The 27,989-nt window shown below is 34.5% G+C and overlaps 1 protein-coding gene across 1 annotated transcript; it reads left to right on the top strand.

Moving 5' to 3' along the window:
* The first annotated feature begins 219 nt into the window (after positions 1-219).
* LOC137390162 (diacylglycerol lipase-beta-like) lies at positions 220-27,161 on the top strand. Its single transcript, XM_068076442.1, has 14 exons — positions 220-358; positions 1,163-1,316; positions 1,825-2,035; positions 3,465-3,625; positions 3,982-4,105; positions 4,392-4,554; positions 4,971-5,097; positions 10,811-10,894; positions 11,562-11,714; positions 13,083-13,216; positions 14,305-14,446; positions 21,693-21,842; positions 25,747-25,856; positions 26,675-27,161. The coding sequence occupies exons 1-14, from the start codon at positions 264-266 to the stop codon at positions 26,874-26,876; spliced, it is 2,010 nt and encodes a 669-aa protein (XP_067932543.1). The 5' UTR covers positions 220-263; the 3' UTR covers positions 26,877-27,161.
* The last annotated feature ends 828 nt before the right edge of the window (positions 27,162-27,989 follow it).

Raw genomic sequence — 27,989 nt, forward strand, 5'->3', positions numbered from 1 at the left:
CCGAAACTTTTATGAATTGATATAATTCATAGGCGGTTAACTCTTGTAGTTTTTAATTCAATTTAAATGGATTGAAATGTTGTATGACAACATATTCAGACAATTCTAGAGATGTTGGAATTTTGTTAAAAGCTGCTAATACTGCATGACATCAATACGCATGAATGAGATAACCTGTAGTTCAAACCAAACCTTGGTGTACTTCGTTTTTTAGTTGCTGACTGGTGAAGACTACAGGAAAACTGACAAACTAGGCTGCTAGAATGCCTGCGATAGTGGCTTTTAGGAGGAAATGGAATATCAGCAGTGATGATTTTGTCTTCCCCGGCGTTACAATGCTCTTCATCAGAACTGCATGGTATACTGGTTCTTCAGTAATGAGCCAAAATTAGCTCGCTAATAGATTTTCAAAATTTGTGAGAATCCTTTTAACTCACCGGATTTTAGTTTTTAATATTCTCTGATAGTTATGCTGATGTTCTTTTACCCCTTATTGTCATTGTGTAACAAGCAAAAGCATGAATAGCGAAAAACGCCAAGTCTACTTAAAATAACAAGTTTAAATACTATTTGTATTTAGATAATGAAGTCGAAAGCCTAATTTATCTAGTAGGATACCCAGCTAGTAGAACTTGCTTTTGGCAATACTTGCAAGGTTTACAGTGACACTTGATTGTTTACAGTGTTTCCTTAGCGAGATTGAAATTAACTGTTGCATAGTTCAATTTATTAGGATAAGAGTTTTTCCAAATTATTTTGTTTTCATTAGTTGCAGAAAACCCACTAAGTTTTAATTTTGTAGCTATTTTAAACGTGTAAATGCAACAAATTTTGGAACATGTTTTAAGAATCTAAAGACCATAACCTAGTGTATTAAATTTTTACATATAAAATCAACCAATATATCACCTGCTGCGTTGTTTGGCTGTTACACTGAGCAACTCGATGTTAGCATCATTCGGTGCCTGACAAGTTGTAAATAGTGCAAAAATTTAGCAGGTTATCCAACTCTATGAAATGCTATGCAAGTCAATTTTCATTATGAAGGTTTCCGTATCTGTCAAACAGTGTTGTAAGGGATCGCTCTTACTGATATTAAGATGAAAAATGTCATGCATCTCATAAGTAGTTATGATCAGAGAGTTGATTGGCTATGTCGCAGGTTTGTGACCATTGGAATCGTCTACATCAGTCATTTTGACCAACTAGCTAGCTGTAAAGATGCCAAGGTGTTGGAAGTTTTCTTCATTGGAATGCTCTGTCTCCTTTTCCTCAAAATATTGATTAATATACTGCTCATCTACCACAGTTCTCGGGTATGTTAATTATTACTTCCAACTCTAAGTCTTAGCTTAGGTTTCTTTCTATGACCTTCGAACTTTAGGTCGTAGCTTAAATTTCTTTCTATGACCTTCGAACTCTAGGTCTTAGCTTAGGTTTCTTTCTATGACCTTTGAACTTTAGGTCTTAGCTTAGGTTTTTGTTCTATGACCTTTGAACTCTGTGCCTTACTCAGGTTTCTTTTTATGACTTTCTAACCCTATGCTTTTTTCTATGACCTTCCAACTCCAGGTCTTAGCTAAAGTTTCCTATGAGTATATTTTGAGATGTCTACTCAGAATATGTCAAAAGTTCCAGTTGCATAATTAATGAGTTTATGTTTTCTGCAAAAGAAAACTAATATTTGTTCAGAATGTTGAACATTATTCAGTTTACAAAAGCAGATAAAGTAAGGGCTCATTGTTCATGTCTGTTAAACTCTTCTTACAGACATTGATATTGCTGTTTATCATAGTAATATAGTAATAATTGAATCTGTTGCAGGGCAGTATAAAAGAGTGTGGGGCACGGCGTGCTGTTCCCAAAGTGCTCTATTTCAAGCTCACCCTATTTTTATTAGAGATTGTTTGGCTTGTCGTTGGCTCCTTCTGGTCCACAGCGGAGTACAAGCACTGTAATTTGGTAGTGGTTGAAGCGATCAGGGCTCTTGTCGCTCTTTCTTGGATCGGAGCTGTTATCTTTATTCTTATGGTTGGTGAGTTGAATAGTTTACACATCCGCATCCACGAGCTTCATTGTTGTATTGTAGTTAGAGCACCTGTGCACTTGGTAGCCTCGATACAAAGCACCTGTGCACTTGGTAGCCTCGATACAGGGCACCTGGGCACTTGGTAGCCTCGATACAGAGCACCTGTGCACTTGGTATTCTCGATACAAGGCACCTGTGCACTTCGTAGCCTCGATACAAGGCACCTGTGCACTTGGTAGCCTCGATACAGAGCACCTGTGCGCTTGGTAGCCTCGATACAGAGCACCTGGGCACTTGGTAGCCTCGATACAGACCACCTGGGCACTTGGTAGCCTCGATACAGACCACCTGTGCACTTGGTAGCCTCGATACATGGCACCTGTGCACTTGGTAGCCTCGATACATGGCACCTGTGCACTTGGTAGCCTCGATACAGAGCACCTGTGCACTTGGTAGCCTCAATACAGGGCACCTGGGCACTTGGTATCCTCGATTAAGGGCACCTGTGCACTTGGTAGCCTCGATACAGGGCACCTGTGCACTTGGTAACCTCGATACAGGGCACCTGTGCACTTGGTAGCCTCGATACATGGCACCTGTGCACTTGGTAGCCTCGATACAGAACACATACTCAACAGAGTTCCACCAGTTTGTTTAATAGTGCAATTCTAGATGTTGACATGAAAATATGAAAGTAATTTTTGTGAAGGAATGACACAAGGCTTATGCCGGTGACATTGTGTACTCAATTAAACAAAAGTTTAAATGTGTTGAGGAAATTTTTTAATTCTGTATTATGAATATTAAAGGCATGAAGTTTCTGTGTTAAAATACTACCCCTTATTAATAAAGAATGACGAGTTAGTCAACTACAGAGATATGATAATCCTTTACTAATGTTTGCTTAGCTTTTATATTGAAGATCGCATCGAACATCTGCTTATACCAGCATGTAATAGATTCTTGTCATGGGATCTATGTATATAGTATAGTTAAAGTAAAATGTTATTTTACATGATGACGTTATACTAAACAAGCTATCTGGATATCTGTAAATCTATTCTAATCACATATGGACTTTTAGCGTTAATTAAGCTTAATACTATTTGAATGACATTAGCAAAAGTGACTCGGCATAATTTAGCAAACAGACAAACAAGAAGGCCAAACTGGAATAGCTAGAACATAGTCTGAAAATACAAGAAACAGGTGTCTGTATAACTGAGAAAAAATTCCAAAATAATTTAGCTGTGTTCAACTTTAGACAATACAATCATATCCTACGTTCCTATATTAATGATCAGTTAGACCATAATTTTCTATGTTTAAAATTGAAATATATTTTCTTTAAATGTACTGTGCATCAAAATTCTAGCAAAATCTATCAAAATTCTAGCAAGGGCTCCTATCTCCGTAGCTGTTTTTGTTGTTGAAGTTTTCCTGTTCAGCCCCTTGGGTAATGACTCAACAGCTGTTGCTGCCTCTACCATATGGAAGCGTCGGTGTCAGCTCATATGCTGCACCTGCCGCAGTGAGGATGCAACAACTAGTGATGCCTTCTCAGAGACAGCTAGCCTCGTTTCCACCTTTTTTCAGGTAAAGTTAAACGTGCCAGCTTTAGTTCTATTGAACCAGGAGATAGTGAAGTATTATTGTAAGTCTTCATTTCAATCCCTTCATCATCTATTCTAAAGCTCTTCTAAATGAGAAATATTTTCATACATAGAATGTTTACACTGGCCAAATCATGTTTATTGTCATTCACTTTTCGCCTTAATTGTTCTTTCAACGTTTTAATTATTGTGACGCTCAAATTGAATTGAAATTTCTGATGTATTCGTGTGAATCTCACATTTTCATTTCGCAAAAGCCTAGCGTCATGCTGAAAATGCTAAACAAACACAACTTGAACTGCTATTGGTTTCTTTATAACTTTTCACTTGTATTGGTAGGATGTGGACCTGGTGCCCTCAGATATCGCTGCTGGACTAGTGCTTGTGAGTCGTGAGCAGGCTATGGCCAGCTCAAATGACTCCACCCCTCGACAAACCTTTGGAGATAGACATGCCGCCATTGGTTAGTTCGTGTCCCTTTTCACACTTTGTTCTAATTTGTAATCCGCTCAGCTTTAACTAATCCAGCAAAGAAAGAGAATTACACGGTTTTTTAATCAATATGGCTCATGGTTACATATTTTTGTTTTAAGCTCTTTGCATAATATTAATCACAAATGCAAACAATGTTCACTTTCCTTTCGGAACTTTTGTCAATTGCTGCTTAGAAGAAAGCAGATGCTTAATTCTATTTCGATTGGGAGCTCATCTATTAGCCTAATAGATGATTAGGATTATAAATGTTTCAGATATCACAGACTCCATGCTTCCGAGTGAGAGCGTGCCTGAGTGGATGACGGTGTACAAGGCTGCAAGGATAGCCCGTTACGCTCTGGCGGTCTATGGCTGGCCATTTTATTCTTTCTCTCACATGCCTTGCGGTTGCTGTCAGCTCTGCTGTACCTTTCCAAGGTAGATGACTTAGTAGCGTTTGCTAAATCTATTTCAAGGTTTGAAATTTTTTGAACAAAATAACTTTATTCGCAAGGTATTGATTACTATAAAGAGCGAAATTTGTGAATTTTGTTTTATAAATCATAACATAAGCCTGAAGAAAGGTAGAGATAAAAATTGCACTGGCTATATATGCATGTAGCAGCAAAGTCTACGAAATAAATTCTTAACAGCCCGATGGTTTGTACAATAAGACGAGGGTTGGTGGAACAAGAATGAACATACACCAATGGTGTGAGTTTACTTTTAAACCACTTTTATCGAAGTTGTAAGTTGAGGTCACTGATCACAAAAAAGAAGGAATAGTGAATATATTCTACGGTTATCATTGTTTCTGTATCTGACCATAATATTCGCCATGACTATATTTGCAGAAAGCGACTATCAAGCTCAGAGTCTGAGGGAAGTGATACTTGCAGTTGTAATCTCGTTTCGATAGAGAAACATATGGACGATCATCATCTGAATGCAGAGATATACTATGCATCCTTCACTAATGAGGTACGTATCACATTTGTATCTGGTGATGTTCTGAATGTACAATATAGCTTTGGTTTACTATCTCTCAATCATTGACAAACTTGTCCTCACTATGCTCTGCTCATGACTATATTTTGTACAAGCTCATAATAATCCTTGAAATCTTCAATTGCTGGTTAACAGGCACTCTACACATAATACTATATCATATGGGAACTCTACACATAATACTATATCATATGAGAACTCTACACATAATACTATATCATATGGGAACTCTACACATAATACTATATCATATGGGAACTCTACACATAATACTATATCATATGAGAACTCTACACATAATACTATATCATATGGGAACTCTACACATAATACTATATCATATGAGAACTCTACACATAATACTATATCATATGAGAACTCTACACATAATACTATATCATATGAGAACTCTACACATAACACTACATCATATGAGAACTCTACACATAATACTATATCATATGGGAACTCTACACATAATACTATATCATATGGGAACTCTACACATAATACTATATCATATGGGAACTCTACACATAATACTATATCATATGAGAACTCTACACATAATACTATATCATATGAGAACTCTACACATAATACTATATCATATGAGAACTCTACACATAATACTATATCATATGAGAACTCTACACATAATACTATATCATATGGGAACTCTACACATAATACTATATCATATGGGAACTCTACACATAATACTATATCATATGAGAACTCTACACATAATACTATATCATATGAGAACTCTACACATAACACTACATCATATGAGAACTCTACACATAATACTATATCATATGGGAACTCTACACATAATACTATATCATATGGGAACTCTACACATAATACTATATCATATGGGAACTCTACACATATTACTATATCATATGAGAACTCTACACATAATACTATATCATATGAGAACTCTACACATAATACTATATCATATGAGAACTCTACACATAATACTATATCATATGAGAACTCTACACATAATACTATATCATATGAGAACTCTACACATAATACTATATCATATGGGAACTCTACACATAATACTATATCATATGGGAACTCTGCACATAATACTACATCATATGAGAACTCTACACATAATACTATATCATATGAGAACTCTGCACATAATACTATATCATATGAGAACTCTACACATAATACTATATCATATGGGAACTCTACACATAATACTATATCATATGGGAACTCTACACATAATACTATATCATATGGGAACTCTACACATAATACTACATCATATGAGAACTCTACACATAATACTATATCATATGGGAACTCTACACATAATACTATATCATATGAGAACTCTACACATAATACTATATCATATGAGAACTCTACACATAATACTATATCATATGAGAACTCTACACATAATACTATATCATATGAGAACTCTACACATAATACTATATCATATGAGAACTCTACACATAATACTATATCATATGGGAACTCTACACATAATACTATATCATATGAGAACTCTACACATAATACTATATCATATGAGAACTCTACACATAATACTATATCATATGAGAACTCTACACATAATACTATATCATATGGGAACTCTACACATAATACTACATCATATGGGAACTCTACACATAATACTATATCATATGGGAACTCTACACATAATACTATATCATATGAGAACTCTACACATAATACTATATCATATGGGAACTCTACACATAATACTATATCATATGGGAACTCTACACATAATACTACATCATATGAGAACTCTACACATAATACTATATCATATGAGAACTCTACACATAATACTACATCATATGGGAACTCTACACATAATACTATATCATATGGGAACTCTACACATAATACTATATCATATGAGAACTCTACACATAATACTATATCATATGGGAACTCTACACATAATACTACATCATATGAGAACTCTACACATAATACTATATCATATGAGAACTCTACACCTAGTACTATATCATATGAAAACTCTACACATAATACTATATCATGTGGGAACTCTACACATAATACTATATCATATGGGAACTCTACACATAATACTATATCATATGAGAACTCTACACATAATACTACATCATATGAGAACTCTACACATAATACTATATCATATGAGAACTCTACACATAATACTATATCATATGAGAACTCTACACATAATACTATATCATATGGGAACTCTACACATAATACTATATCATATGAGAACTCTACACATAATACTATATCATATGGGAACTCTACACATAATACTATATCATATGAGAACTCTACACATAATACTATATCATATGGGAACTCTACACATAATACTATATCATATGAGAACTCTACACATAATACTACATCATATGAGAACTCTACACATAATACTATATCATATGAGAACTCTGCACATAATACTATATCATATGAGAACTCTACACATAATACTATATCATATGAGAACTCTACACATAATGCTATATCATATGAGAACTCTACACATAATACTATATCATATGAGAACTCTACACATAATACTATATCATATGAGAACTCTACACATAACACTATATCATATGGGAACTCTACACATAATACTATATCATATGAGAACTCTACACATAATACTATATCATATGAGAACTCTACACATAATACTATATCATATGAGAACTCTACACATAATACTATATCATATGAGAACTCTACACATAATACTATATCATATGAGAACTCTACACATAATACTATATCATATGAGAACTCTACACATAATACTATATCATATGGGAACTCTACACATAATACTATATCATATGAGAACTCTACACATAATACTATATCATATGAGAACTCTACACATAATACTATATCATATGAGAACTCTACACATAATACTATATCATATGGGAACTCTACACATAATACTATATCATATGAGAACTCTACACATAATACTATATCATATGAGAACTCTACACATAATACTATATCATATGAGAACTCTACACATAATACTATATCATATGAGAACTCTACACATAATACTATATCATATGGGAACTCTACACATAATACTATATCATATGAGAACTCTACACATAATACTATATCATATGAGAACTCTACACATAATACTATATCATATGAGAACTCTACACATAATACTATATCATATGAGAACTCTACACATAACACTATATCATATGGGAACTCTACACATAATACTATATCATATGAGAACTCTACACCTAGTACTATATCATATGAGAACTCTACACATAATACTATATCATATGAGAACTCTACACATAATACTATATCATATGGGAACTCTACACATAATACTATATCATATGAGAACTCTACACATAATACTATATCATATGAGAACTCTACACATAATACTATATCATATGAGAACTCTACACATAACACTATATCATATGAGAACTCTACACATAATGCTATATCATATGAGAACTCTACACATAATACTATATCATATGAGAACTCTACACATAATACTATATCATATGAGAACTCTACACATAACACTATATCATATGAGAACTCTACACATAATACTATATCATATGGGAACTCTACACATAATACTATATCATATGAGAACTCTACACATAATACTATATCATATGGGAACTCTACACCTAGTACTATATCATATGAAAACTCTACACATAATACTATATCATATGAGAACTCTACACATAATACTATATCATATGAGAACTCTACACATAATACTATATCATATGAGAACTCTACACCTAGTACTATATCATATGAAAACTCTACACATAATACTATATCATATGAGAACTCTACACATAATACTATATCATATGAGAACTCTACACATAATACTATATCATATGAGAACTCTACACATAATACTATATCATATGAGAACTCTACACATAATACTATATCATATGGGAACTCTACACCTAGTACTATATCATATGAAAACTCTACACATAATACTATATCATATGAGAACTCTACACATAATACTATATCATATGAGAACTCTACACATAATACTATATCATATGAGAACTCTACACCTAGTACTATATCATATGAAAACTCTACACATAATACTATATCATATGAGAACTCTACACATAATACTATATCATATGAGAACTCTACACATAATACTATATCATATGAGAACTCTACACATAATACTATATCATATGAGAACTCTACACCTAGTACTATATCATATGAAAACTCTACACATAATACTATATCATGTGAGAACTCTACACATAATACTACATCATATGAGAACTCTGCACATAATACTATATCATATGAGAACTCTACACATAATACTATATCATATGGGAACTCTACACATAATACTATATCATATGAGAACTCTACACATAATACTATATCATATGAGAACTCTACACATAATACTATATCATATGGGAACTCTACACATAATACTATATCATATGGGAACTCTACACATAATACTATATCATATGAGAACTCTACACATAATACTATATCATATGGGAACTCTACACCTAGTACTATATCATATGAAAACTCTACACATAATACTATATCATGTGAGAACTCTACACATAATACTATATCACATGAGAACTCTACACATAATACTATATCATATGAGAACTCTACACCTAAGACTATATCATATGAGAACTCTACACATATTACTATATCATATGAGAACTCTACACATAATACTATATCATATGGGAACTCTACACATAATACTATATCATATGGGAACTCTACACATAATACTATATCATATGAGAACTCTACACATAATACTATATCATATGGGAACTCTACACCTAGTACTATATCATATGAAAACTCTACACATAATACTATATCATATGGGAACTCTACACATAATACTATATCATATGAGAACTCTACACATAATACTATATCATATGAGAACTCTACACATAATACTATATCATATGGGAACTCTACACATAATACTATATCATATGGGAACTCTACACATAATACTATATCATATGAGAACTCTACACATAATACTATATCATATGGGAACTCTACACCTAGTACTATATCATATGAAAACTCTACACATAATACTATATCATGTGAGAACTCTACACATAATACTATATCACATGAGAACTCTACACATAATACTATATCATATGAGAACTCTACACCTAAGACTATATCATATGAGAACTCTACACATATTACTATATCATATGAGAACTCTACGCATAATACTATATCATATGAGAACTCTACACATAATACTATATCATATGGGAACTCTACACATAATACTATATCATATGAGAACTCTACACATAATACTATATCATATGGGAACTCTACACCTAGTACTATATCATATGAGAACTCTACACATAATACTATATCATATGAGAACTCTACACATAATACTATATCATATGAGAACTGTTTATAAGCAAATCAAGTTTTGAATCCTTTCATCAATCACAGTTGTTATGGTGTTACTGTTCGATTAGTTGAGCAGTTTATTTGCAAGTTAAAGGGTATGCATTCTCTGTTTTAGTTATTTGTAAACCCCTTTGTTATCTTCTTGGACCATGAGCATCGCTCAGTCGTTCTTGCCATCAGAGGAACCCTATCACTCAAGGTATTTATGTTATACAAAACATCTGGACAACAGGTGCTACGATAATAACACCAGCTAAATCTACCATCAGACAAGTTGTTTAACTATGTAAAGCTATGTAATTGGAGTTTTCAATTTTAATATGTCTTGTTAGGCGTGTAAGTTTTTGTAGCTTCGTATATTGTAGTTGTTGTATTCAGTTGCCCATTTTTGTCACTGAGTCGGAACGCAATAATCCAAAAGGCTAAAAACTTTGCAGAAGATTGCTGACTTCTAGAGCTGTTTTTCAGTTATTCTCTTTGAATAGATCCAATTAACCAGAGTTGAACTTTTATTGAATGTTTGTAACTTTGAATCACGAATGCTTTTACTCGTGTCGGAGCTGAAACTGAAGCCTATAATAGCCTAATTCAGCGCTATGGCTGGCGAATGATTTGGTCTGGCTATTCTCAGATTAGTTGTTGACACACAAAGAGATGACTGTCTTATCTCAGTGTGACACATCCACATCTTCTCTTTAATCAGCTTACCTTTTTCAATAGGTAATCTTTTCAGTTTGTAATCACACCAAGCGGGGCAGCATACCCATAAAATCTGTTGGTGATGTTAAATTGTGATGGTATCTCAACAGCCTTCGGTTTGCGCATTAGTTGTTTTTGCATCCACTGATTTAATGTTATGTTTAAAGGATGCTTTGGTGGATGTAACAGCCTTTAGTGAGGAGATACATGAGAGCTTCCCCAAGTCTTATAAAGCGCATAAGGGCATGATAAAGGCTGCCCGAAATCTTGCTCAGCGTTTGAAGGATAATGATCTTCTGCTCAATGCATTTACTGGACAGGTACGATCTTTGTATACTATTGTGTTCTGTACCGTTTTTTTTGCTAGCTGTTTCATGATTATAGTCAACCCTTAATACACCTGCTACTTACCCTCTCTTACCATTAACCTGCAAGTAGTCAAATAGTAGGAATAGTTGAATGTTCATTTCAACATCAGCTGATGAAGCTGCCAGGGAAATTGGGTCGCGGTCACAGAAACCATGGTTAAGTCGCAAATCACGAAGTTGAGTTATTCAACTTTAAAGTTGCACTAACTGAATTTATAATTTTGGTAAGGATTTTTGTAACATGTGCTTCTGGACCAATCAAAAAGTGATCTTTCTAAATCTGAAGTCAGTTTAGATAATAAATGTCTTAAAACCTCAGAAAAAACCCTTAAAACCGTTGCTATGCTAAACAGGAAGTACTAAAAAATGGCGTCCGAAAAACGTAATCGTTTCTTTTTTGCCGATTTGAAGGATAATTCTGACATTTTGGACACTTATAATGAGTACTTTGGTATTCCAACTGATCCCAAAAGCAGTGTAAGTAAAGGGAATGACCATGATATATTCCTAACCATTCTTATAAGATTTTTACAATATTTAATTATAAGAATAATTATTCGATTTTATAAGATTTGATTATAAGAAAAATTATTCGAATTTGCAAGATCAAAGTATAGACTGACCGATGATGTGCAATATGTTACTGTTATTATTTTTTGAAACATTTTGTTGATCATACTACGGTTGTGCTCAATATCGCGGCACTGCCAAGCCGTTTTTAATATCTGCAAAATTAGGTAATGCATTTTCTTATAGATATACAGCCATTTCTATGACAACCAGCCAAAATCTGTTTAGATTTTTAAATTCAGCATAATGTTTTTGATATAAAGACAGAAATCTAGATAAATATCACAACCTCTTAATATTGGTTGCTATGACGTTTTGAAATGTAAACAAAACTGTGCATCGGTTTTCGTTTCTCAGACTTCAACACCAGTTTTCTCGGAACTATGTTTTCGCACTGATGGTAAGCATGCAGTCAGTTTATTGACCATAAAATCTGCTGTATTTAAGCTAGAATCAAAATTTTTTTTGCAAAATAACTGAGAATTTTCTCCTTCTGTTAATGCAGATAACTCTGAATCTTATAATCTCGACTTGACCATGGTTTCTGTGATCATGACACAATTGTTTGTAGAGATCATGTGGTAATCACCTTGATTAACCCAGTTGGAGTTGACAACTTTCAGTTCAACCGATTGTGGAGATGTGTTTTAGCCTAAGTTTTCTATGATTACTAACCATGTTTCTTTCAAAGTAGTCTGATTTTATCGGATAATGATGAATGCCATCACCACATTTTTTGTATTTGTGCAGGGTGCGGGCTACGACTTCATCATATGCGGTCACAGTCTTGGTGCAGGAGTAGCGGCTATTTTATCGATGCTGCTGAAAGAAGAATTCTCTAACTTGAGATGTATATCATACTCCCCTCCTGGTGGTCTCCTCAGGTACCAATATTATCATTTTCATAACATCTTTTATGCTTCTTCATTTGTCAATGCTTAACTGTCCTGTGCTATTGTTACTAATAATTGTGTTGTAGAACTTGCAACTCATACATGTACATGTTTTATTAGCATGTGTACCTTGCTAACTGAATTTTAGGCACTTTTCTTTCACTAAAGTAGGGGTACTTAGCTAAGTCTGTCGCTAGCAGTTCACTACCGATGCTAACCGTTAGTTTTTATGGTAAGATATTTATCAAGCATAACTCCTATGGTATTACATACATGTATCCTATCGTTACTGTCTTTGTTTAGAGTTGTCTGCCCTCAGTGTAATTAACTCATTTATTTGATAAATGGAATTAATGCCTGAAAACCATTTTCACTTCCACTTGTATTTTTGTTCAAATCCAATTTTCATCATACCTTGTTGTTTTGCCAGACAACGAAAATGTCTCCACGTCATCAGTTTTACTCAAATCCACATCTATGCAAATATTGCAGGTGTGTTTACAATTAGTAATCTTGAATTCACTGTTTAAATTACATATGAGAAGAGCTAGTGGTGTGCTGTAAGGATTGTCGTGTTAGAAAGTGCCAGCAATTTTTATGTACCGGGTTGAAGCGATTTGTTGCAGGCGATTATTCACTGACAGATGGTAATTGATTTTCACTTGTTTGTGATGATGCCCACCTGCTAGTATTAGTGTTTGCCTGTTAGTGTTACTCACAGACTATTTTATTTACGTGTATGTTAAATTGCTAACAAAAATTTTCAAAACATATATTAGGAGTTTGAGCCCTAACTTGCTATTACCATTGATTTTTTCAAAATGAATTCTATTGGACAATCTCAAAAGCACAAAAAATCACATTCGCAAAGGCATCACACCAATGATTTTCATTAAAAAAAATTTGAGAGATTCGAATACAAAAGTCCTACTTCTGGGTCATCTTTTGGCAGCCCAATTGATTTTTTTAGAATAGAACTCTTTGTTTGCACACCTGAAGTGAGCTGTTTGATCTCTCTGTTGACCAAATCTTCTAGTGACAAGTTTTATTGAAGTTGTTAATGTATTTGCACCCTACAGTAAGGAAGCGTACAAAGCTTCTAAGGAGTACACAATGTCCGTTGTTCTTGGGGATGACTTGGTTCCAAGGCTATCCATACAGACTATGCAGGATCTTAAGGTCAATGTTATGACAGCTCTCCAAAACTGCTCATATCCCAAGGTGAGTTCTTCCAGTCATTCTGCTCTTGAGCTCTGGAGATAGATGTGGTTTTGATGGTAGGCGTACATCATACTACTCTCTATCTAGCGATTGGTTGATGTACCTGGAATAGTTGAAAATTTAGGTTTAGTCGGACTGTTGTACATATTGTCTGTACCATATTATGTATTGGTACAATCAGTACGCAGCGTGTACTGTCTGTACCAGCCATATACTAGTTTTCTGACTTTTTTGTTCTGCCTGGAAGGTCTTTGCATACATTTAAACTCAATTCATATATTGATAGCTTTAATGTTATATAATATTCAGTGATACATGGCATGTCAGTAAGTTTTAATATATAATCGTTTTGTGTAATGTTTCAAAACAGAGTTGCAGAAGAAGGTGACCGCTGCTCTGCTGCCTCCCAAAAGTTCCAAAGTTTTGAAGCCTTTTGGGAGGTAGTTTGAAATGTGATTTATAGAGCTTTTGTGTTTTACTCTGTAAGTTTACATAGTCTTGTCTCTTGGGTCATTTTTACACTGAAGGCTGGTATCAGATTGCGACTGGCTTTTCATAATAGCATATTGACACTTGGCACTATTGCATTGACGCAATGTACAATAGCTACGGGGAAGTTGTGGTGCGCACTCGAGAAAACAAAGAACAAACTTAACTATGCAGTGACTTTTGTCGGAAAAAGGAAGGTGGCTAACGACAAAGCTGCCATATTTGTTTTGCTAATATTCATATTGGACATAAAACCTGGGATTAAATTACTTGTTTCCTGTTATGGTTGTGCATCGCTTCCAGAATTCTTCTTTCACTGCTTTAACCGCTATAAACTTTGTGATGTAATGCTAACATAACTGTTATGATGTAATGTTAACATAACTGTTGTGGCGTAATGCTAACAAAACTGTTATGATGTAATGCTAACATAACTGTTGTGGTGTAATGCTAACATAACTGCTGTGATCTAATGCTAACATAACTGTTGTGATGTAATGCTAACATAACTGTTTTGATGTAATGCTAACATAACTGTTGTGATGTAATGCTAACATAACTGTTGTGGTGTAATGCTGAAATAACTGCTGTGATCTAATGCTAACATAACTGTTGTGATGTAATGCTAACATGAATGTTTTGATGTAATGCTAACATAACTGTTGTGATGTAATGCTAACATAACTGTTGTGATGTAATGCTAACATAACTGTTGTGATGTAATGCTAACATAACTGCTGTGATGTAATGCTAACATAACTGTTGTGATGTAATGCTAACATAACTGTTGTGATGTAATGCTAACAGAGCTGTTGTGATGTAATGCTAACATAACTGTTATGATGTAATGCTAACAGAACTGTTGTGATGTAATGCTAACAAAACCGTTATGTGATGCTAACATAACTGTTATGATGTAATTCTAACAAAACTGTTATGTGATGCTAACATAACTGTTATGATGTAATGCTAACAAAACTGTTATGTGATGCTAACATAACTGTTATGATGTAGTGCTAACAGAACTGTTATGATGTAATGCTAACAAAACTGTTATGTGATGTTAACATAACTTATGATGTAATGCCTTCATTCAACCTTTGTCTAACCATCCTATTTCCTACCATGTACGTGTAAATTAAGCTTAGCAGAAACCATGTCGGCGAGCACAATGTCATTTCCTGTTTTGTCCTCATGATGTCAGAATAAAGCTGATGAGGAAAAAAGCATGCTCATTGACAATATACTGTTGAATTATAAAGCGTCAACCATAATAGCAATGAGCTAAGCAGTTTATGTTGAAATGATACCTAATATACAGTGTTGTGCAAAGTCAATGTTTTGACAAGCTGTTGGAATCCAGCATAAACTGCTACTGTTTTGATGGAAATATGTTAAATTAGCTCTTTGCTCTTTCTGACAGGATCATTTTCAAAATCAGCGTGGCATCACTGTAAACAGTTTCACTCCAAAACGTCAAACAAAGGGCACTGTATCACTCTTGTAGCCTGCAATAACTAGTTCAGTTGTCAACAAAATGTACCCTTCGATCTTTGTACACTCTATAGAAAAATTGAGTGGTTAGTTAGTCAGCAAGCTCTTGTAATAACTTGCCCTCTGTTTAGATTTAATCTTTCTCTCTTGTTGACTGCTTACTGATGTTCTCCATAGCATAGAGAAATCCTCACTAATAATTATATTTCTATGCAAGTACATTTTTATATATCTAAATCGCTCGCTTAGCAACTGAGCCTCCCCATCTTTTCATATCACGAATGTTACAATGTTATCTCCCCTGCTTTTTGCTGATAGATGTTCTTAGTGATGAGAGGTTTATGTGACAGCGAAGGATTTTAGAGGAGGGGTCTGCTATAAATGACTACGGTTACAATTGTTGAATATTGAAAAACGTGGTGAGATGTCTTGGTCTTCAAACCAAAATCATTAAATATGTTGTTTGGTTGTTCCAAGCAAAGCTCATTTAATACTTGATCTGCCAATCGTTGGAAAACTTGATAATCCTTTTATCAAAACTTGCTAATCAACGGTTGAACTTCAATTTTTAGCCAGCCATCTTGTTACTCCAACCAATTAGGAAAGACCATGACATTTTATACTAGCACTTTCTGTAGGCAATCATCAGCTTATGTTTAAACGCAGTTGATGCCTTACTGTGGATTACTTGTTCAGAGCTCTGGCTGGCGTAGAAAGGTCACGAGTATCGCTACATAAACATGCGTTCTGAATGCTGGTCGGATCGAAGTTTTATTTTGTATTGTAATATTCTTGTGCATGGTTTTACCTCTGCTTGCCGACCCTTCTACTATTCATTTAATAGAATATAATTAGTTCGACCTGAACATCTAATATCAGTACAGCTTTAAAAGTCTACATGTTCCGAATAGATATGCGTATTATTATAATTATAAACACTAACAATATATTACCTATCAAAGTCATGATATATTGAAAAAATAAGCACTGTTACCTATATAAAGTTTGAAACTTCTTAGAAGGTAATAAAATTTGACAATTTTGTTTTTATATCTGAAAGCATGTTCAAGTTGAAAATTTCACTATACAAATGCTTATTCTATGGAAGGTCAGTTGAGATGATGCAATGGCATGCAAAATCTCAGATTTCATCGTATCGCGTCTTTACATAACAAAATAATTTGACTTTCTGTCAAACTTCACAAATTTAATCAGAAGGGCAAAGCTATAAAATGTTTTTAATAACATCATTAGTTATAATCAATTTTGTATTCCTGGGTTTTGTGTACAACTAAAAATTTATAATGACTAAATTTAAACAATGTGTATCAGGAATGACACAGCTGTCAATTGTTTAGTGGAGTCTTGTAAAGAAAAGACAGCAATAGTCATCAGCGAGCTAGGATATCATGTGACTCTGGTGGGCAAAGGTCTGTCTGGCGTGAGTGTCCACACTAAGTGTTCCAAGAATTTTGCTGTTTGACAACTTTGTGTGACAAGTGAAAAAATAGACCAAGTTTTAAGCCTTACTTTAGTCTTTAGGTTTAGTCGTAGGCCTAAGCAATGTCCTGGGTCATTATATTTGGCCAAGGTTTTGCTAGAAGTTTTTTGGTCAGCGAAAGTAATATTATTTATCTCCCAATAGTGCATCATGGAGTATTCACACCAATAATGATTTTCTCATAACAAAAATTGATTAAGTACGTATTGTTATAACAGATGTGGGATTCAAGAATCTCAATAGATTTGTATGGCACTAACCTATTCAAGCTTGAGTTCATGCCAAACCCAATTATAGATTTGTAGCCTTTGTTGAAGTGTTGATGTGATTATGTAACACTTAGTACATGTGTACTTAGAGCAAAAGTGAGCTTTCTCTTTGTTTTAGTGCTGCTAAAAATAGCATTCAGCAATTATTCAGCTTGTGCAAATATTTCAAAAGCATTCAGCCGCTCTTGGTTAATGCAAAACAAGAAATTAAGCTATATTAAATTTGGCTGACCTTTGACTTAGCATAATATCAATATAATATTGCTTGTGCTGGCAGTCAATAGACTTCAAATTTTTAGCACTGACTTAGAATTACAGCAAGTGGTGCTGTGACGGGACCTACCCATAATATAGTAGTCATAAGATTTGTTCTATTTGTCTCGCTGTATTAGAATGGTGATGTTGCTCTAAGAAAAGTTTCCAACACTCACGCGACAGAGTTGACATATATATTTGCATACAATATTAACAGAGATAAGATTGCAAACAGTCTTAAAATAAATGATAGTCATCTTGCTAATTGTTTAGTGAATGCAAGGCAAGCAATGCAGTTGTTGTAAGTAAATAATGTTTGTATGCTGAGCTTTTAGTATGACGATACGCACTTATGGTATACTGCAGGTGATTTGAACTCTTGTTTAAAGTTTGAATTGTTATCATGCGTTCTTAGACACCCTGTTTGCTCATAGCGTTGCCATTGTGTTATACATGATATCAGATTTACCGCCTTTATTCAACATAGAGAACTGCCACAGCATGGTTAAAAACCGATTTGTAGAATATTATTATTAAACAGAAATTATATCAAAATTATTATAAGGTGTTGGTGGCCATACCTTCTCCGAGCCGGCAGGTATTAAAAAAAACTCATTCATTGTCTGTGGTTTCAAGGGGAGTTGCCCTTTCTTTGAACTTTGCTGTTGAAGCTCCTGATCATGTAGCAGCTGTTTTCATCAAGTAGAATTCTGATTTCAACTGTTTTCATCCAGAATTCTCTTTGACTCGCCACTAATATTGTCTCTTTAGTCTTTATCCTTGATAATTTATCATTTCTAGCTTGGAATTGTGTTCCTCTGTAGTCCTATACTTTTCCACACGCTGGCCTTTCTCTGCCCCACTCAGAGGTCAGGAAGAGCATGCTCAGTATGAAACTAAATATTAATAAGATATATGTCAAGCTTTTATAGATCCGTATTCTTCCCTTTAATAGCCTCTGTTCAATCCAGCTGTCTATCATCTGCTCTCGTAGTGTTCCCGCTATCGGATACTCTTGGGTGATCTCCTTCGTTTTTCTCTTGCACGACTCTAGATCATTACTCTCCATTATAATCTAGCTGTTAGTTCTGCTTTTGAGCTCAGACTCAGCACAGCAAATACTCACTTGTATAAACACTAAACACGCCTAGCCTCATCTTGTGCTTTACTGACATTCATGTCAAGATCTGATTGGTTACAGTTTTCTTATATCTAAATTCTATCATCCCATGTGCCCCCGCTGTGAATTGTATCAGTAGCTGTGAATTGTATCAGTAGCTGATCGAGTAGCATGGACCTTTGACACTTGACCAGAGAGTATACAATGATAAGATTAATTTTTCAATTGGCATGCCTAAAACTCCCATTCTAACAATCCTATGCCTTCGCCTCACATAACTCCTATAGTATCAACTTATCAACTTGCATTCTAGTCTCACTTGTTCTTGACTGCTTTATGCTTTCAAACCGTTTTTCTGTGGATGCTTTTCTAATTATCAATAAATGAGGTAATTGATTTATAAACAAGTTCTATTATAAAAAGAAGCTTACAATTTTTTTATTTTTCAACGTAATCTCCATGCAATGACACACTTTGGTCATCGAGGTACCAGATTGTGAAGGCCTTCAGCTTAGAAATCTATAAATTGGCTTTTTAAAGTCGCTCATAAGGGCTCTTTATGTGGTCAGCACTATCGAAGTGGGTTTCTCTCAGAAACACCCAAACAGGTAGAAGTCAGGTGTTGCGTGATCAGAACTGTAGGAGGACGTGGTAGCGATTCCCAATAAAGTTTGTAGATTGTTTCTATTGTTTCGACTGCTGTATGAGGCCAACTATTGTCTTGGTAAAAGATGATCCCCATTTGACTGTAAACCTCTACGTTTATTCTTTACATCCTTCTTAACCTGCTTTACAATTTGGCAGTAGGTGGTACTATTGACAGTGCTGCCTTTTTTAAGATGAAAAATAGTGATAGGCCCTTGCATGTCCCAAAGCAACAGTAAGCATGACTATACGGATAGACCGTTGTGAGACCTAAATTCTTTCTTCATACGGAGTTCACCATGTTTACATTGCATTGATTGATGCTAGGGTTTCAGTTCATAGTGCCATATTCAGGTCTCATCACAAACTTGTGACAATCTTTCTAAGTAACTTATCACTCTTCCATTCATACTGAGAAAGGTTCTGTTGGCACAAATTAACCCTCTTCTGCCTGTGCTCTTGGGTCAGCTGTTTTGGAAGCCGGCAGCAGCTGACTTTAGAAAAAGTCAGCTTTTCTAAACAGTGAGAAGGATAGCAGTGGAAGATGTTGCACAGAAAGACGCACAAAGAAATTTGGTATGCCAGTTGGTACAGCACACAAAATTATTCAGCAGAAGTTGACTTTTTCTGGCATACCAAATTTCTTTGTGCGTTTTTCTGTGCAACATCTTCCTCTGTTATCCTTCTCTCCGACTGAACAAACTCATTTGATTGATTCAACCACGTTAGACGTTCTCATACCAACAGGTCTACCTGATCTCTCTCCATCATCAATACTTTTCCTGCCTTGTCTAAACCATTTTGCTCATTTTTAGAAATTTTTTTGGCTTAAACTCTCGTCTGCACAAACATTCACCATTCTCCTGTAAGTCTCACCGGGTTTTCACCGTTCAGTTACCCAAAATCAGATAACTAATTTTTGTTCAATCCTGTAGCATGTATCTCGGTGGGCCATTCTAGAAAACCTCAAAAAAGATAACGCGACCACTTATAATCTCCAAGAAAAACTATGTGAGCCTCAGTACAGATTACTATATAAACCAAACAAACTTAGGCTTCTATTTATAATGAGAACTACTTTTATTAATACATTCACCTTATTTCTTGAATGGCCCTCATATTATAACATTATATAAAAAGTTGGTATCCCCTTATGCAAGCACTATTATTATATATTATAATAATATTATTATATATTATTATAGTTTAATAAGCTCTGCCCGTGCTTTTATTATAAATTTAAAAGCGCAGGCAGAGACAAGTTATAATTTTACTATAATAATAAAAATTATAACTTGTCTCTGCCTGTTTCTTTAAACTTATTTACTATTTTTCTTTTTTGTCGAGGAGATCAGAGTGGCGATTGCCTAAAGTTTTTCATTGAGACATGAGTAGGTGTGTTTCTATAATAGCTGCTACTAGCTACTCTCTGGGAGAAGAACACGTGCAGACTCGTCTACACTTCTTTTACAGTATCAGATATTTGGCTCTCTACCGCTGCGCGCTGCCAACTGTCAATGCTGTGTTTTGGATGAGGAAGCGGAGTCGCTGAACAGGCCTTTAGTCACCTCTGAACAAAACCAGCACAATCTCTATACTGCGGAAGCCAGCCATTACCTACAGGTATTATTTTCTTCGTTTCACGCGCATCGATGTGAGTATTGAAACTGTCACTAAAACTGTATGGTTTGTTCATCGACAGTAATTGACACCCTATAATAAGGTATTTCTGGTTCTTTTTGGGTTTTTGCTTGCTTATGCTTACTAGGTTTAGAACAAGGTCATTCTCAGTACAGTAGATGCTCCAATAACGTAAATTCCACTTGATGTAAAGAATTTATGTCAAATTTTGTTTCGTGTTGCCTAAGACATTCTATATACTAGAAATTCCACTGTCATGCAGCCCACGACCAAAGTGATAATGGAAACAAGAAAGGGTACAGCTGGTTGTTGAAAAAGTAGTTGTCAGCAGGAATTGACAGAGTATAGTGTAAATGAGAGTTGTTCGAGATGATATTAAACTAGAAATTCCACTGTCATACAGCCCACGCCCAAAGTGATATTGGAAAAAAAAGGGTACTGATGGTTGAGAAATGCAATATTAGCAGTCAAATGGCACTGCAATGCAATAGGATAACTGCAATGGTGGCTGTAATGTACTGGGTGTGGGTGTTATTATATACAACAAATAGCAATAATGAAAGGAAAAGATTATATGTTTATATCTCTCCTCTGCAATAGGAGAAATGCAATATTGGCCAATATTAGAAGTAAAATGCACTGATATTATTAGAATAACCAATATTATTAATATAGCAATAATACAAAACCAATGCACAATTTTGTTTACATTTCAAAACGTCATAGCTAACAATATCATGAAGTTGTGATATTTATATAGATTTTTAGAAATTCTGTACTACGTAGTCATTGTTCTGTAGTCCCCCAAACTTATAATTAATTATTGTAATAATCTCATAAGAACCGTTAGAAAAAATATCATCGTCATTTTCTTTACTTACACTGCGTTGGACATCAGTTAGAATACCAAAGTACTCAAAATTGTCTAAAATGTCAGGTACTTTGCAATCGGCAAAAATGAAACGATTTCAGTACTCCTAACTTAATTACAGAAACTTTCGGCAATTCGACAATGCTATAGACTGGTGAAACGTGCACTTTATTTTTTGTGTGAAATGCGCACGACTTAATCGTTCTAATCTCTGTTGCTCGGCGTTTTAATTTCCGGTTTTAACTTTGATAAAAGTGAGGCTTAGCAAGTTTTAATGACGATTTTCGTCCAAATAAATCTGTCTATTTATGTATAATCCGATCAGATGGGTTAGTTTTAGGAATTTGCGGTAACCTTTCATATTCTTGGTAACATATTTAAATAGGTTTGTATGCGTTTTGTATCATTATTATACTTAAACGACTTTACTGAAAAATAGTTAAATTTGTTGATAGGATTTCGTTACAAGGGATTGGTGACAGCCGTTAACGGATAATTTTTCGGAAGTTGTGTGCACATGTGCATTTATCATAAATCTCCCAAACCAATCGCTTCGCTCGTGTTTGGACGTGGGATAAATTTGAGGGAGCATCATCATCATCTGGAAACAAAGGGGCTGCCAAGTCCATGTCATTTACATCGCCTACAACATCTACTAAAGAATTCTCTGAATCAGATGAGTTGTTGTTATTAATTTGAGTAGCGTGTTGTTGAGCATTTGATGTTGATGGTTGCTGTGACGACCTTTATTTATCCTCTTATTGAGCTGTAATAATTGAGCGACATGTGGACGGCCACTGCATCGGCGATGACGGGGTGTTCTGGAACGTTGTATGTCCATGGTAGTTGTCAAGTTGTTTTGAAACTAAATTCAAAAAGTCAATTATGCAAAACAAAAGGTTGTATAAAAATCACACAGTAGTAGATTAGGTGTGATTTTGTGTGGTATCTCAAAACTATGTTTTACAACAATAAAATAAATATTAATTAAAGCTCTAGGCCTAACCTACTGTACTGTATCTAATTTAACAACATCAATAATGAAATATGTTTATTATATCTCTGAAATGCAATATTAGAAGCAAAATGGTGAGCTGCTGTGTAATATACACAGTTTGAAAATTGGTTGTGTTGAATGTAGAATGGTTTTGACAGCGATATGTAACAGAAAGCAAGCATTAGCATTAACGCGTCCGGAAGTTTTCTGCAAACTGGAGCAAAATAAAAAAATGTTCTCGTCATAAACGGGCATTGTAGTTCGGCTCTAGCTTGTACATAAGAGGTAAAGATTTTTGGCTAACGTTCTAAATAATTTAATGAAACCTTCAGTAATTGGACAAAAAAACATAGGCTGATGTGCCTATGTGTACCACAATTTCGTACCTGTAAATCGGTCTACGCGTCAAACGGTCTACATTTATTACAGAAACCTTCGGAGAAATAAATGCGAATGATTATTCTTATAATTAAATCTTATAATAATTTTATAAAATTGAATAATTATTCTTATAATTAAATATTTTCGCAAGATATTAAAAACGGAAAGATATTAGAAACCTTCGGCAATTGGACAATGCTTTAGACGGGTGAAATGTGTACGTTTTTCTCGTGAAATACGCATGACTTAATGGTTCTACTCTCGGTCGCACGGCTTTATCGGCGTTTCGTTGGCTGGTCTTAATTTTGATTATAAAAAGCTCATCAGGTTTGATTAGCGATTTTAGGCCAAATTAATCTGTCTAGTTATGTATTATCCGATCAGATGGGTAAGGCTTAGGATATTGTCTACAAATTTCAAAGACTTGGTAACATGTTCTAATAGGTTTTTATGTGTTTTGTATCGTTATTATACTTAAACGACTCCATTGAGAAATGGTTAAATTTGTTGATGAGATTTCTGTACAAGGGTTTGTGAGGGTGTTGATGAATAATTTTCGGGAGTTGTTTGCGCATATGCAATTATCATAGATCTCCCAAACAATCACTTCGCTCGTGTTTGATCGCGGGAAAATGATGCGTCAAGCCGATCTAAGTTCTCTAATTTGCTTTGTATAACAGGAGTGCTATAGTTAGCTTTAAAAACACTGTATTCTTTTTTGCTGCACTCTGGAGAAGAAACCACGTATAGTGGTAACCTATATCTATTACATATACTAGTACTGTCGCAGTCCAGTGTGCTGTAAGTGATCATCAGATATGCCAATAAAGCAAAGGGAATAAGTAGCTGCACAAGTATTCAGAAATACCTAAAGGCAGTCAATTGGTGCAGGCATTAGACTCTCAGTTTACCAATCTAAATGTCATCAATTGGAGTTTCGGTAAAATCAATCTTTTATCCTAACATCTAACTTTGGTTTTGGTAAAACGGACAGACAAACACCGCTCTTACGATAGTAAATATTTTTAGTTTTACTTTATTTTAGACATATACAATGTTTTTTTCTTCTTACCATAGACCTTGCTGTCTAAATAAAAGCGAAAAAAATGGGATTCATATTGACATGAAAGGTGTGCACTTTCTTCAACTTAACATAAAATTATCGTAACCATGAAGTTGAAACCAAGTGCAAGTATTGAGTAAAAAGAGAAAAGTTGTTGATACAAAGCAATAACACCGCAGTTATTGGTTGTACAGTCATTCAATAAAAAAGCTATTTAGTTTTCTCTTATTTTTTTCTATTTTTCCTATTTGGGATGATTTTGGAATAGATTAGGCAATGTACATGTATTTCACTATTCGTATATAACGTAAACGTTGTCGGAATGCATTATTTACGGTGTAGCCCTGCATTTAGATTAATGGCATGTAATGGCTGTAGACAATATGCTCTGATTTGTATTTTTCTTTAGAGTGTTTTATATGGAATTGTGTTTAGTTTATTTCCATAAAGTTGGTATAGATAATTAGAATAAATAATCTGGTATGAATGCAATGGTTTTGACTCATATTATTGTTCTCCGTGAAAGTGTTTCAATACCTTTAACTTACTCATGTATGGCTGGCCTTTTTTGTAGAATGATTTCCGAGAGGCCATTGAGTCACGGGATTTGTTACGAATACAGCCACCATTTTATGCTCCTGGTTGCATTATGTACCTCATTCCAGCATCCAATTCTTCTGAAAGGTACATTTTGACCAATCTGAGTAGACCCTTTCTAATAGTTACTGTTGTTATAAAGCTGAGCATTTTATTGGAGTCATTCCTGTCACTATTGTATAATAGAATACTCAGGTTTCAATTAGTGTGGACAGTTTTGGAACCCTTAAGTGTAGATCACTAATGGGCCTCATGTGGGAATATAAAAGTGCTATGTATTATTCATTACCTTTTTGATAATATGATATGCTTAGCAGCGACTTTACACCATTTTGTGTTTGTCGTCTGCATCAAGAACTGGATTTCTGGTAGTTGAAGAAATAGTGAAAACGACGATCTTATATTATTGACTTATTGTGATAGAAAGTGATGCATGGCAGCCAGCAATGAGCTCTCCTTTACAATAAGGTTTCTGTCATTCGCACTGCTCGCATAAAATTTGTTAATGGCCGGTGCCACACAGGATTCTTTTCTACAAGTTGGCATGCACTTGAGCGTTTCTTGTAACAATAGTATCTCATCCGGTATTACTCACAGGAATAGCGGGTCATTAATATTCATAATGGGTGGAATAGATTTTAAATTTGGCATGTATGGAACATATAATCTCTCATATTTAAAAGTTTAAACACACTAACACATTTTTAGAACAATTTTATGGCAGGCATCATCCAGGTAAGCATGTTTTTGGTGTGGGAATTGTTTTAGGTGACTCCAAAAATCAGCCACACAAATCACATCACTGTTATTATCAGCTAATACAAAGAAATACATTTAAAGTTTTGCAAAGGTAGGCGTGTCCTTAAATATTTAATACATTCCTGTAGTAGTTGTCTTTCTTGTAGAAACTGCTGCTTCAACGATACAGAATATACGTGGAGATGGGCTGATCAGACTGAGTTCTTGACTCTCAAGGTGACACCAAAGATGGGAGCTGATCACATGCCCAATAAGGTTCTTGAAGTCTTAGACATACTGGCGCCAGACTTTCCTCAGGATATTATCATAGAAGGGAGAAGTAACCACCTTTCTAGTGTCGATTCATAAGTAGTGTGTTTAGAGCACATTTTCTTATCTCATGCATTCATTTCGACTTGAAGGAACGTAGGAATTACTGACTATTTTAAAGCTATTTTGATACTATTTTTCTAGGATGCTTGTATCTACTGTGAGCTAATATTTATTTCATCATAGTTTATAGCCTCCTCTCTATTTGACTCACAAAATCACTTGCGCATTAGTTATGGGAAAACCGCTGGCTACTAACATATTTTTTTGATATTTTTTGTAATGCATACATTTTTTGTGAAACAATAAAAGATTTAATGCAAATAGTTTCTTGAAATTTTATGCGCAATGATTTGAAATATTTGGGTATCTTTGAATACCGTAATTGGTACATTAGGAATACCACATGCACCGCACTCTCGGCTGCCGCCACCCTTCTTTGTAGTTTACCCTTCATTTTATGCTGATTTCTGAAAAAGGTTTGGTGTAGATTTATCTTATTGACATTGCAAATTTATGCCTGTCAGCTTTACTCATAATCTGGTTTTGTAAGGTAATCATCGTGATTAGAACCAACCAGATATGCTGGCAATCAGCTTGGAATTGATCAAGGCTTTTTAGAGTGCTTTTCATTTAGCCATTTTAGTGTGACTACTGCTTTTTTCTACCGTATCTCCATGTCTGCCATGAACAAGATCGGTGTGCCCTAACACTTATGGTAACCCGACGCTATCTTTTCATTTGAATCAAATGACCGGCTCCACATAGCACTTGTAAATAACCACATTGGTGGCACTAAACAAGCAAGTAAAATACTTCAGTGCATTTTTAGGAGAAATCATATATAATGTTAACAGATTGGACAGGTTAACAGGTGGTATGTAAGGTTAACAGTGTGGACGGAATGTTATTTAGACTATTGGTATAACCATAATTAACATTCTAGGTAACCATAGATGTAAACTATTGGTATAACCATAGTTAACATATCTAGGTAACCATAGATGTAAACTATTGGTATAACCATAGTTAACATATCTAGGTAACCATAGATGTAAACTATTGGTATAACCATAGTTAACATCTCTAGGAAAGCATAGAAGTAAACTATTGTTATATTCATAATTAACTTTAATGAAAGCACTATGCTGC

This window comes from Watersipora subatra, chromosome 3 (genome assembly GCF_963576615.1).
Source record: "Watersipora subatra chromosome 3, tzWatSuba1.1, whole genome shotgun sequence".
Taxonomy (NCBI): Eukaryota; Metazoa; Bryozoa; class Gymnolaemata; order Cheilostomatida; family Watersiporidae; genus Watersipora; species Watersipora subatra.

Coding starts and splice junctions, on each gene's coding strand:
- LOC137390162 (XM_068076442.1), top strand. CDS start 264: ATGCCTGCGATAGTGGCTTTTAGGAGGAAATGGAATATCAGCAGTGAT. Junction 1,317..1,824: donor TCATCTACCACAGTTCTCGG/GTATGTTAATTA, acceptor AATCTGTTGCAG/GGCAGTATAAAAGAGTGTGG. Junction 2,036..3,464: donor TATCTTTATTCTTATGGTTG/GTGAGTTGAATA, acceptor TTGTTGTTGAAG/TTTTCCTGTTCAGCCCCTTG.